We start from the raw sequence: 11,902 nt of genomic DNA, 5'->3' as shown, positions 1-11,902 counted from the left end.
CCTATTATTACCTAAAATTACCTGAGCAGTTTTACTTAATTATGGATTGACCTTGGAGTTCCATGCTTCCCTCACTTCTGTGTGCACATTAGATTCTGGTGTTCAGTAGGGCCTGCACAAGGCTGGAGGCCTGGTAGTTTTGTGGATGTCTCTGTGGTATCCAGAGTCAATGCTACCGAGGGCCTGCCTAAACCACACAAAAGAAGATGAGGAGACCACAACGTTTCGGTCCGTCCTGGACCATTATCAAATCGATACTAATCAACTATTCTCTTCACTGTGAAATTCAAAATATTTAATATAATATGCTCTGTAATGAGCTATTGGATACCAAAGGCCAAGTACTAATGAAACCGAAATAAATTACAGTATTTACAAAAGCCTTGGTTGCATATTTTGAATTCTGCTTTTGGTACAGTTCAAAGGATGAAGTACACATCCTCCTGGCTTCCATCTGAAATTATAGAGTAGGTTCCGATTATTGATGCTCTTCTGCTGCTACTGTACCAGACAATGCTAGCAAAACATTAAGCTTTAATACAAATTTTCATAAATGCTAGAAAAGAACATCTTTCAGTTACAGAAAGTTACTGTTTTCTTTCACAGAGTGGTAGACAGGAAGACAGGGACACCACGAGCATAGGTCTCATCCTGTAACTACACTTCAGTAATTATACACACACACACACACAACCCCCGCAAACACAACTAGGAGAGTACAACTAGACGAGTACACACACACACACACACACACACACACACACACACACACACACACACACACACACACACACACACACACACACACACACCACACACACACTCTGAGTTACCCAATTATTACTAGTGCCTTTTAACAGTTTTCATTAAAGTAAAAACTGTCAAGATTTATTAAATATTATTTATCTACATGTGAAGCCAACAAGAGATGTCAAGTTGTATAATATTCATCACTAGTTTGGTACTATTCACAAGATAACACATACACATAGAAGCGTGTTGAGGGGGCCTTATACAAGGCCAAAACCTTCACTCTGCTGGATGGCTTGTAGCAGCTTATATCTTAGCTTTTCTTTAGTACTATACTTGGGGAGGTCCAGTTGACCAATGCATGTGTGAGCAACTGGCAGGAAGGAATCGTCTGCTGTAGACTGTATAATCATCTTCAAAGCCTAGAGAAAAAGAAACATCATAAAATTTATCATTATCCAAGGGTGCTGTATATCAACTTTTGATACATTTTTAGTCAAATTTACAGAACCTATGAAGGATTTGTTTAGGTTATAGACCCTAACAATAAAAAATCCTTTAAACTATAGAACTTATTTAGATAAACATACTGAATAACATTATTTTGAAATACAATATTTCATACAGAAATTCTTAATTGCAATTTGGGCATGTGCAGTTCACGTGTTACTAAGTGGCTCCCAAAACTAAAATTCTGCATTGAATATAGAAGAATACTTCTTTCTGGAGGGTTCATCTATGGCATCCAGTTCCAAGCTGCCCGGATAACTCCACACTTCATACCTGGCCCTTGTGAGTTCCTTAAAAGCCTCCCAGACACCACCAAGAATCAAGCTGAAGCTTGACTCCCACCAATCAATTTACCCACCTTCTCAGGAGTAGATGGAGAGGAATGTGACAAATTCTGGAACAAATTTGTGTACCTTGTGGATTCAAATCCTTCCCTTCCAAAGTGTACTAAATTTTCCTACCTCTAAGGTTAGTTAAAGGATGAAGCCAAAACAGTAGTTTCCTGTCTAGAGTTAATGAGTGATGGCTACGGTCTAGCCACTCAATTACTCAAACAGAATTATGCTGATCTAGAAGTAAATATTGCACACTTAGTACATAAGTTGTTGCATTTACCACCCCCCAGGAACTGCAGCTTATTCACTATGGCTTAGACTGCAGGTAGAATCCTTTATCAAAGCCCTCAGCCTGAAGGTCAATACAACCAAGACTGAATGGGTCTGAAAAGTAAATGTCCAGGAAAAGTTACCTAGTAATGTACTGGACAAATTGTACACACACACACACACTATCATAAAAGTATTTTATTACATTAAGTATCTGAGGGTTTATGCACAGATACTCAGTATCTATACCTACTATGTGTCTCCGAATAGACCAGGTTTTGGATTGTGGTCTTTGGTAAGCTTTCAGCGACTCTTAAGAGCCTTGTGCAACATATGTATGGAGCTAACTATGGAGCTAGCTATGCCAACTAGCAACAGGAATCCACTAAGGGAGCCGTCCCAGAAATCAAGAGCTACAAGAAGAGGCTGCAGGCATGAATTATACCAAAGCTGGAAGACAGAAGGAAAGAGAGGAGGTGATGTGATCACGTACAAAATAGTGATAGGAATCGACAATTGACAATTTAATTTTTGAAACCTGCAAATGTTCAAGAACAAGAGGGCAGTTTCAAGCTCTGAAAAAATTTATTTTAGAAACAGTTGTAGATGGTTTGAAAAATTTGAGTGAGGTGGATGCCAAAACCATCAGTAGTTTTAAAGCATCACATGATAAAAGATTATAGGGAAAGACGGACACCACGAGCACAGCTCCATTCTGTAACTACACCCGAGTAATTACACTAAAGTAATGACACGTAATTGAAGATGCATAACATTAAAAGTATTTACAAATCTTAAAATTATGTTTTTACCTTCATGCCCAAAATTGGTACACGATCAGTGCCAGTTAAAAAAATGAGGAACTGCTTCTTCTGATCTAATGTCAGGTCATAGAACACTTCCCAGAATATTTTGATAACTTCATGGTCTGAGAAATATTCACCCTGCAATAAAAAGAATAAACTATTAAGCATATCTCTAACTTAAGTTCTACATACAGTACATCACACACCACACTTCAATGTTAATTTACCCAAAATTTACCCAAAACACATTTTGTAAGAAATCTATATTTTCTTTGTACCGTATGATGGAAAAATCATTTGCAATAATTTATATACCAAACATATGAAGATACTGTACAATAAAAAGAGTGGCTGCACAAACTTAAAATTATAAACGTGCATTCAGCACACCACCATTGTTTTGTTTTGGTGTTGTTCACAGCCTGGCTAACTTGGGATGCAGGTCACGTGCTCGCTTCAAATGTCAGCTTTCTCTCTTGTATTCAGTTTATTCACTCTTATTAATGTTCGGCCCGATTTCCAGTATAATTTCAGGTAATCATAAAACTACAGTATTTAATCCGACATTTCCAAAATTTGATTCTTACCGACAATCCCAATTAGTACACAAGGTACAAAGAATAAACAGAAAAACTATACATTATTAAGCCTACCTTATATTCTGTGTTTTTCTCCAACTCAGCCCAATTGTAATTTTCATTACCAATAACAAGGGCCATTAACTCCATTGGCTGGAAGAGCTTGAGTACTATGCATCCACACACACGATAGAACCCTTCGTGAAATGCTTTGTATTGGGCTTCTATACCCTTGTTTAGTTTGTAGTCCACAAGAAGATCAACATATTCCTGCCTGGGATGAGAAAAAGCATTTAACTATTCAAGTTTAAGGTAATACTGATTAACTGAAAAGAGCATAAAGAGTTGATGAAATGTAGAAAAACAGTGCATAGAAAGTAAGGTCATTATATATACATTTTTCCTACCACAAAACCCAATATGTTTATTTCTCTTCAATTTCTAACTTATTTTCTTATGTCTGTTAGTCAATTCTTTATGGGCCAAGGATCATTGTCATCTATATGATTACAGTGACACCATACAAACAATTTATATACAGTATTAAAATTGTTTATCAAATGTATGATACAAATCTAACTACCCAAATCTATAAGGGTGCAACTCCAAAAAATCTTACTTGTTCTGTGAAGTAACTGGAATATTCTCACCATCTGGTTTCAGAGGAATGCTCTTAGTTTCACCAAAGAAGTCCTGGGTAACAGTGAAGTTCAGACAGTAAACATCCTCTACGTCAGTTCCTTCATACTCCAGCAGCTCACGTAAGGTCCTAAAAGATGTTCAAATTCAACTTCACTGTATTGGTTTTATTTGGTTTGGACAAAATTAGTGTTGAATGTAATGAAATGCCAATTTCTAGACGAGCCCCAGAGGCTCCCTAAAGCCATCATACACTGATCAGTGCTATACCACTAGGTGCCATCAGTCGCGGAGTTCTATTGGCCTACCGGGGGACCACGAGCAAGAACCTAGCCTCCCTCAGAGGCATAGGGAGCGATGGCCTATGAACACACTACATTTAAATTTATTGAGAAACTTCTGAATAAAGCACCCACCAGGGCCAAAGGAACAAAAGCCCCGGCACCGTAGAAGGGCATGACGCTCACCAACCCAACAGAGGCCAAAATAGCAAAAAACACTGCCATAAAAAACAATCCCAGAGCAAATAGGCCACCATAACTAGGGGAAGAGAGAAAAGAAAGAACCCAGTCCAATTAGCAGGCAGGCCAGAAGTGAAACAAAGCACAAGAACAACACTGCAACACCAAAAATATTAAATGCAAAGCTGTCACTGCTTGATACCTCTGAACCTCAACAGAGGAATAAGTAAGACAGAGCACATGAGGGGAACAAGTCCCACAGGACTCTAGGTTGAAGGTGTCAGCACAGGCACCATGGTTGAGGCAGAATGACTGAGCATCACCAGGTGGCACAGGTGACGAACAACCCTCAAATTCACACAAAGCAAGAACAAGCTCAGAAGAGGTCGCCATAGTTCAACTGAGCCCATAGAGTATTACAGGGCCCACAGGGTGAATGAGTCCTGCAGGAAGCCCAGGCACTGGGACTGCCAGCATTAAAGTCAAAAGGGGGTTCCACCACATACAGCCGTGGCTAGCTTAATAATGCAAAAAGCAGAACCTTCAAGCATCAAAATTGCAATGTGAAAAGGCAAAAACAAAACAAAACCTAAAAAGCCCAAACCCCCAAGACCAAATCTATGCAAAACAAGCATCCAGAGAGAGACCTTGGTCCATCTAAATGTTATGTACCAAAAAGATAATTACTGTCTATAAGACCAATAATTAATGCTAACACTTGAAAAGTGAGCTATCACCATCCTCACTTTTACACTGTAGAAATTCACTGACCTTCGTCCCTGACTCAAGGACAGAGATATCAAGAACTTGGATAACTTACTCTTTATAATTACATATGTTATTAATTCACTTAGAAAATCACTTGAAATATCCAAGAACCAAGCCAGCTCAAGATGGTATGCTCAAAGATTAATGACATGAAAAATTAACTAAAATGCCAATTAAACTTTAATGACAATTTATTATTAAGAATCAATGATATCCTATTTTAAAGTCTTACCCTAGAGGCAATAGCTGGAATTACTATATATATGTAAAAAAAACTTGAGTAACAGTACCTTAGGTCTGCAACTTATCCGACCAATAAGGTCATCTGTCTCCCCCCCCCCCCCCCAATGGGCTTTCCGACACCTTTTCTGCACTCTAGGTCCAGCTCACACTAAAAATTACTTAAGAATTATTCCAGGCCTGCTATGAAACTCTGCCCCCTAAGGCACTCTGTGCAACACCCCTATCACTCAAGGACCAATCACAGAATCAATGTTTAAATCACTGGGCGTGGCAGAGGTTATGCCCAAATTCTCACCCACCGCACTTATACCCACATTAGTCGTGTGTCTACCTGTCATAAACACCGAGGAAAGGAGAGGGAAGAGGTAGGAGAGGGATCGGACTCCAGTGATCAGCTAAGAGGACAGGCTAAGGGCTAGAGATCCAGCCCTTACCCTGTTCTCTGGGTCCTGTGGCTTACACTGAAACCTAACCAGGGTTTCATGTATTGCCCCCATGCACTTTGGTTTGTAGTCTAGGAACTCCTATGCTTCACTTCAAATGCACAAAGAAATCACTCAAGATGTATCAATGAAAAAATCAGTAAGAGCCATGAGGAGGATTCAAACTTATACTCTGGGTACTCTCAAGCAAACACCGTAGACCACTACATCACGACATGGTTTCGGGGGCCCCTGAACACACTCTTTCAGGTGTCGCCCAATTTTACCCTGGGCTTTCACCCCGTCAGGGAGCCACCTCTAAAAAATAAAAATAATAATAATATCCTCCTTTCACCACCTCTAATACTAACACCAGTGGAGGATGCACTGGAGAGTCACCCGGTAATGAGCTTCAATATGGAGAAGGGGCTCGATGTCATAGTAATGGGGATTCGGCTCAGAACTGGCCCATTGTCACGAGTACACACCATAACTGAGCCACCATGACTGGCCCTCACTCTCTCTCTCTCTCCTAGTCTTAGGGTGATCTCCTAGTTCCCTGTTTGTTTTCTGAATGTCGTCCAGCCTGCCATTATTTCTCTCTCTTTCCTCTTAGAAATCCTCACCAGGACAAGGTCAAACATGCTTGTCTAACAGACAAACACTTGTTACAAACAAACAATAAAGAATAACCTGGTAATAACAGGTAATGGTTCTACAAAAATACCATCACTCTCCCCTATGAACAATACACCATGTGACTGTCTCAGCTAGGCTGGTGTCTGCTCCTCTTCAGCACCCCACTGTGCCTCAGTCACCTTGCAGTCTGGGCTAGGCTTCATACATGCAATTTAACACCATAAAAAAAAAAAAATCAACGTTCTCACCTTGTATTGCGTCAGGCATACTACACGAATCCATCCACTTCTCAAGCATATATTGTTGCCCTCACAACACCCTGTATCTCATCCGGAAGCTCAGCTACTCTCGCTATACAACAAGTCTCCTCTATGATGATTGATCTTCCTGGGAATCACTATTGGGACCATCCATCAGTGGGTCCTCAAATTAAGTATATCCTCTTGCAGCTTCTTTTTATATCACTGCTACATCACTTAATGACGAATCGTGTTCACCATGTACTACTGCTACGTCAACTCTGGATGCAACACATCCTTCATACATGAACCTGTAATTCCATTACCACAAAAATAACAACTTATCTTCGATCAAAACATAAATAATATTTACAAGTAAATTCCCCTCTTCAAACTCCAACATTCCTTGTAGCGGTCTGTACTGTAGGGGTACTCCTCCAACCTGGGCGAGTACACACTGAAAATCTCCATCCGTCAGAGGGGTCTTCCCCTTTCAGTCAACCCCTGACCCAGGTCGATCGAGCATGTGTCACTCCCACCTTCACAATGTCAAATCATCTTAAACTCTTTATATCATTGCATTATCTCCACAAACTTTATAATCTACATTCAAACACTATACAAGATTGCTGGGCACACGATCTCACTGCAACAACCAACATGTAGCAGTATACTTAAGCTTTTAATGCAAAATATGGTGATAGCATCATACATCGTCCAAATAAAGCACTCTGCTCAGCAATCCGCACAACTCTCATTTGACGGCCACTAATCAGCTTCTCTCAATCTTGACTTGCGTGAGAAGGGTCACAGGACAGGTGTTAATCAGGTACACCTGCCCAATAAATCCTCTTATAGGAGTCACCACCGTGGTTCCTCTGAGCATGACCACTCAACTGGCTTCAGGCCATCCCTACTCGTTGCCACTATTTAAGAGATACTTCACCAATCACCATCCCTCATGAAGCTCCTCACAAATTCTTCTCTGTAAGCCACAAATAACTATCTTCCTCTGGAGCGACGACACGTGTCCTTTTCTTCAGACTTCTTCACAAGACCTAAAACCTTTGCACATGACATACTCCCCGCGATGATGTCATTTTTGCACACAGCATGTCACATATGGTCGTCCTCTCGCTTCCAAGTTTTATCAAAGATGCTCATCCGTGACTTATCTCCCTCCAAGTCACATTTAATAATGATTGCTTGCATTATTTAATTTCCCGACTCCTCACTATGGCCAGGTGAGGTGGGGGGGAATAACTCTCACAGTGGGGTAGACCTACCTAATGAGGCTACATAGGGATTCATAACAATGGTAAAAGCAATGCAATCTAAGGCATTTGCTATACCTAGAGCATAGGTTCGAATCCTCCTCATGACTCCTACTGATTTTCTCAGTGATACATCACAATGTGATTTCTTTGAGCAAATGAATCTTTCATACACCTTGGGCCTCCTCTAGTGTGGGGAAGCCCTTTTACTCCATTTCTATACACTCACATTAAAAAAATGTTAGACGGGTTTTACTTTTGTCTATATAAAAAAAATGAGTATGTACTGAAAGACACAAAATTAAACACTTTACCTTGTAAGGTGAGGATCTACGTCTAAAAGATCATCGAGGCCAACTGACTGACCAAGCAACTTCTTGTAGAGAGCCAAAGGAAAAGGAAGATTGATGATGGTGAAGTTGTAGATGGCAAGGCCACACACAATCCCTGAAACCATGGTTGCAACATATTGTAATAAGACCCTTACAACCATCCACCATCATCCATTCATCGACAGTACCATTAAGGTAAACTACATACAAAAATGAAACATTGTATATAGCCATTAAGATGTTTACTATATAAAACAAGAAAATCATTTTTGCCATCCAAATAAAAATTGCCCCTTTTCTGGTAAAAATCCATAGCTTTATTTAGTATACATATACTGTAAGTTGACAAAGACCTTGAGCTCAACTTGTTATATCAAAGAAGAATGCCAAGCAACACCCTGTTGACCTAAATTATAACTTTGCACTACATAGGAAATCATGCCAAATTTGAGTAGTAGTATAAAATGCCTTTCTGCTCTGTGTCTTGTTAACTTCCCTAAGCCATCAGCAATGGACACAACAAGAGCACTAAAAAAATATAAATAGATTTGTGTTGGATCAGCCCAGGATGACTCGTCGGTTGATCAAGAACTGTAATTGTACAGGAGCCTGCTGAACTTTGCCTGTACAGTTTTCTCTTGGGCAAATTTTGGCAAAAGGCATTGTTCAAGTTCCTCTGGTTCTGCCCATTTGCCATTGACAGAACTGTCTGGTTCAGACCCTGCCTGTCCTTCACTGGCTCTTGCCAATGGCTTCCATTGCAATGGCTTCCAACTGGCTGGCTTCCTCTTCAAACTTTTCATTGTTTGGTTCCACGATGCCATCCTTCCTCTCCATTATTCGATGTCTTCATGGATATCTGAGCTTTATGACCAATGCAAACCAGGCCTCCTAGAGTCAGTAGTTGGGCCTGTTGTGTCAAGCACAGAACACAGTTCACAAGTTTGAAGTATTATGGCAGCCCTTGTAGAGAGCATATCTTTCTCCAGGGTCTATCATCTGGCACCATTCCAACTGCTCCCTGGTGGTTCATTTGTTGAATCACATGAAGTTGCACCAGTCCTTCCCTCTTTGAAGCTGGGCTTCTGGCTTTGAGGTTTGGTTCTCTGCATACTTCATGTGTGGGGTATGTCTAACGTTCTTGTAGACTGCTTATCTTGCTTCAGCTTATTTCCACAGAGTGGACTGTACCTGCATTGTAACTGGATGGGGTTCTGGGAGTTTTTCTACTCCCCAAGCCCTGTCTGGCGTCAGGCTTGATTTGTGAGAGCTTAGCCCAACAGGCTGTTTCTTGGAGCAGCCCACAGGCCTACATATCCACCATAGCCCGGTTGGTCCGGCACTTCTTTAAGAAAACTATCCAGTGTTCTCTTGAAGATATCCACTTTTGTTCCGGCAATATTTCTTATACTCACTGGGAAGATGTTTAACATCCATGGACCTCTGATGTTCATAGTGTGTTCTCTGATTGTGCCTATGACACCTCTGTTCTTTAATGGTTCTATTTTGTATTTCGTTCCATATCATTCACTCCAATATGTTGCCGTTTTACTGTGTAAATTTGAGATCTGACCCTCCAGTATTTTCAATGTACTGTATATATTATTTGATACCTCTCATCTCCTTTCTAGAGAGTACATTTAGAGATCATACAAAACTGGGAACTGACTAACTTTCTCTATGCTAATAATTAAAATTTAACATTCAGCAGAAATGGTTCAAACTGTAAATTTGCATAAAATTATAACATTTCTGCTTACCAATTAGAGCATATGTAGCAGGTACTTCTAGAGAGCCTTCCTTGAACCAAATGCTACGCGTTTCTGGGTACTCCGTGAACATGCCATAGTCTGGATTAAGTATCTCGCGCAAAAGAAGAAGGAAAAACTCTTTGCGAACCCCTCCAGCATCTTCGGCTTCTTCACCAATGAAATGTACCTGCAGGGTAAAAATTTATTAGAAACAAAATAAATTCATAATGCCTACAAGATCATTCTTGACTTTTCAAAGGATAAATCTAACACTAAATACAATAAAATTGTGCCTCTGTATGATGAGGTTTTCATTAGCTCCTTAAGCCACACACCAAAATCTTTTTAAGTCTTGGGTACTACACCAGATGTTAATGGGTCACATCAGTGTGGTGCAATCACTGATGTCATTCTACTAAAAAGTACAACTGAACATCTTGAAAAATTCTTGGTTTTGTCAAAAGATAATTCTCGTGAATTTTACATACAGTATTATGTTCATCAAATATTTGGAAAGTGTAAATTGGAATTTTCAAATTATACTTTCATTTACAAATCAAAAAGAGCACTTTTCAAGTGAAATTATAATCACATTTAACAATTTTATAACAACTTATATATTTGCATGTAATATTCTCTTTCAGACTGTTACTTTTAACTATTCTGTTCGCTAAATTAAAACAATTTAGAATTGGTTAGATTCACTAATCTTGGAATATATTAAATGTTGCTATTTTCTTGGATTTTTATTTGTTCAATTTCCTTTTGGGTTAAATTGCCAAAACTTGGGCTGGAGTGTAAACTATATTTTGTAAATAAAGTTTCATAAGAATCAGATGTTTCTGAATGTTACTCTTAAGGACAAATGTGATTGTGCTCCATAACAAATAATAATAATATACTGCTAATACAACTTAAAATAGTACCTTAAGGGGTCGCTTGTAATCGACGATTCCATGGTGAAGTAACTGGTTGATCGTATCTTCGACAATTTTGTGGCGATGAATGTTTATATTCAGAAACTGTACTTGGGCAGGATTAAATAACCATAACATTGGGTTGCTGTTGATCACTGCTTCTTGAATGGCCCCTTGCATCTAGGAAAACAAAAAATTACTTTTACTAAAAATATGGTTTGACGCTCAAATGAAAATAATCTTCCTAAACAGGTCATTCAACTGCTTCCCAAAATAAGATGTCAAGATGACAGATGTCATCTTGACAAAAAATCATGGCCACCCTTCCTGGGTGTGAGCAGCCCACCAGAAAGTTTAGTGGTGTGGCCATATCTGGTATGGTAGGACAGGCCAATAGCAGAAAATAAGTCACAAACTATATTTTATCATTTATACAACAGCTCAAGTTCAGTAAAACAGGTACAAAATTTATTTGTATATTTGCTATTAAAAACCTAAGAATAGCAAAAATAAGAAAAATACAATCAGCTAGAAATTACTACTGTAATATGTAATGATCCAGATTTACTGCAGGTGATAAAAATCTGGATCTAAATTCAAGTGCAGTATTTGTTGAGCAATCTGGAAACATTTCTCTTTATTTAGATTTAGATGTAAAGGGTATTTAATCATACACATGTCTACATTTTGGAGATTCCACTTTACTGTATATATAAAAAAGTGAAGAGTCATCTGCCCATACCTGTCTTGTGGCATCAGCACGAAGCAACAGTGTCTTAGCCTGAGCATCAAACAGGAAAGGATACTCGCAAAATGAGATAGGACTCTGAAATTAAAGTAAGATGTATTATTATACAATGCTGTATTATGTTAATTTTAAAAATACATGAAAAAACATTTGTTTACAGGTATAGCATGACATTTATTTATGTATGGGGATGCAAGCTTCATGGGATTTGAGGTACACA

General features: G+C 39.1%; 1 protein-coding gene across 1 annotated transcript in view; it reads right to left on the bottom strand.

Moving 5' to 3' along the window:
- Positions 1 to 313: 313 nt before the first annotated feature.
- The window catches only part of LOC123759460 (HECT and RLD domain containing E3 ubiquitin ligase 4), a 35,042-nt gene continuing 23,453 nt past the window's right edge, over positions 314 to 11,902 (bottom strand). The window contains 9 exon segments of the mRNA XM_045744556.2: positions 314 to 454; positions 987 to 1,172; positions 2,678 to 2,809; positions 3,325 to 3,523; positions 3,869 to 4,018; positions 8,249 to 8,381; positions 10,027 to 10,204; positions 10,944 to 11,114; positions 11,677 to 11,760. Coding sequence (XP_045600512.2) covers positions 1,011 to 1,172; positions 2,678 to 2,809; positions 3,325 to 3,523; positions 3,869 to 4,018; positions 8,249 to 8,381; positions 10,027 to 10,204; positions 10,944 to 11,114; positions 11,677 to 11,760 — 1,209 coding nt within the window. The 3' untranslated portion in view covers positions 314 to 454; positions 987 to 1,010.

Source organism: Procambarus clarkii, chromosome 32, assembly GCF_040958095.1.
Source record: "Procambarus clarkii isolate CNS0578487 chromosome 32, FALCON_Pclarkii_2.0, whole genome shotgun sequence".
NCBI lineage: Eukaryota > Metazoa > Arthropoda > Malacostraca > Decapoda > Cambaridae > Procambarus > Procambarus clarkii.
Note: the sequence above shows the minus strand (reverse complement) of the source record. Positions and strands in the feature narration are given on the sequence as shown.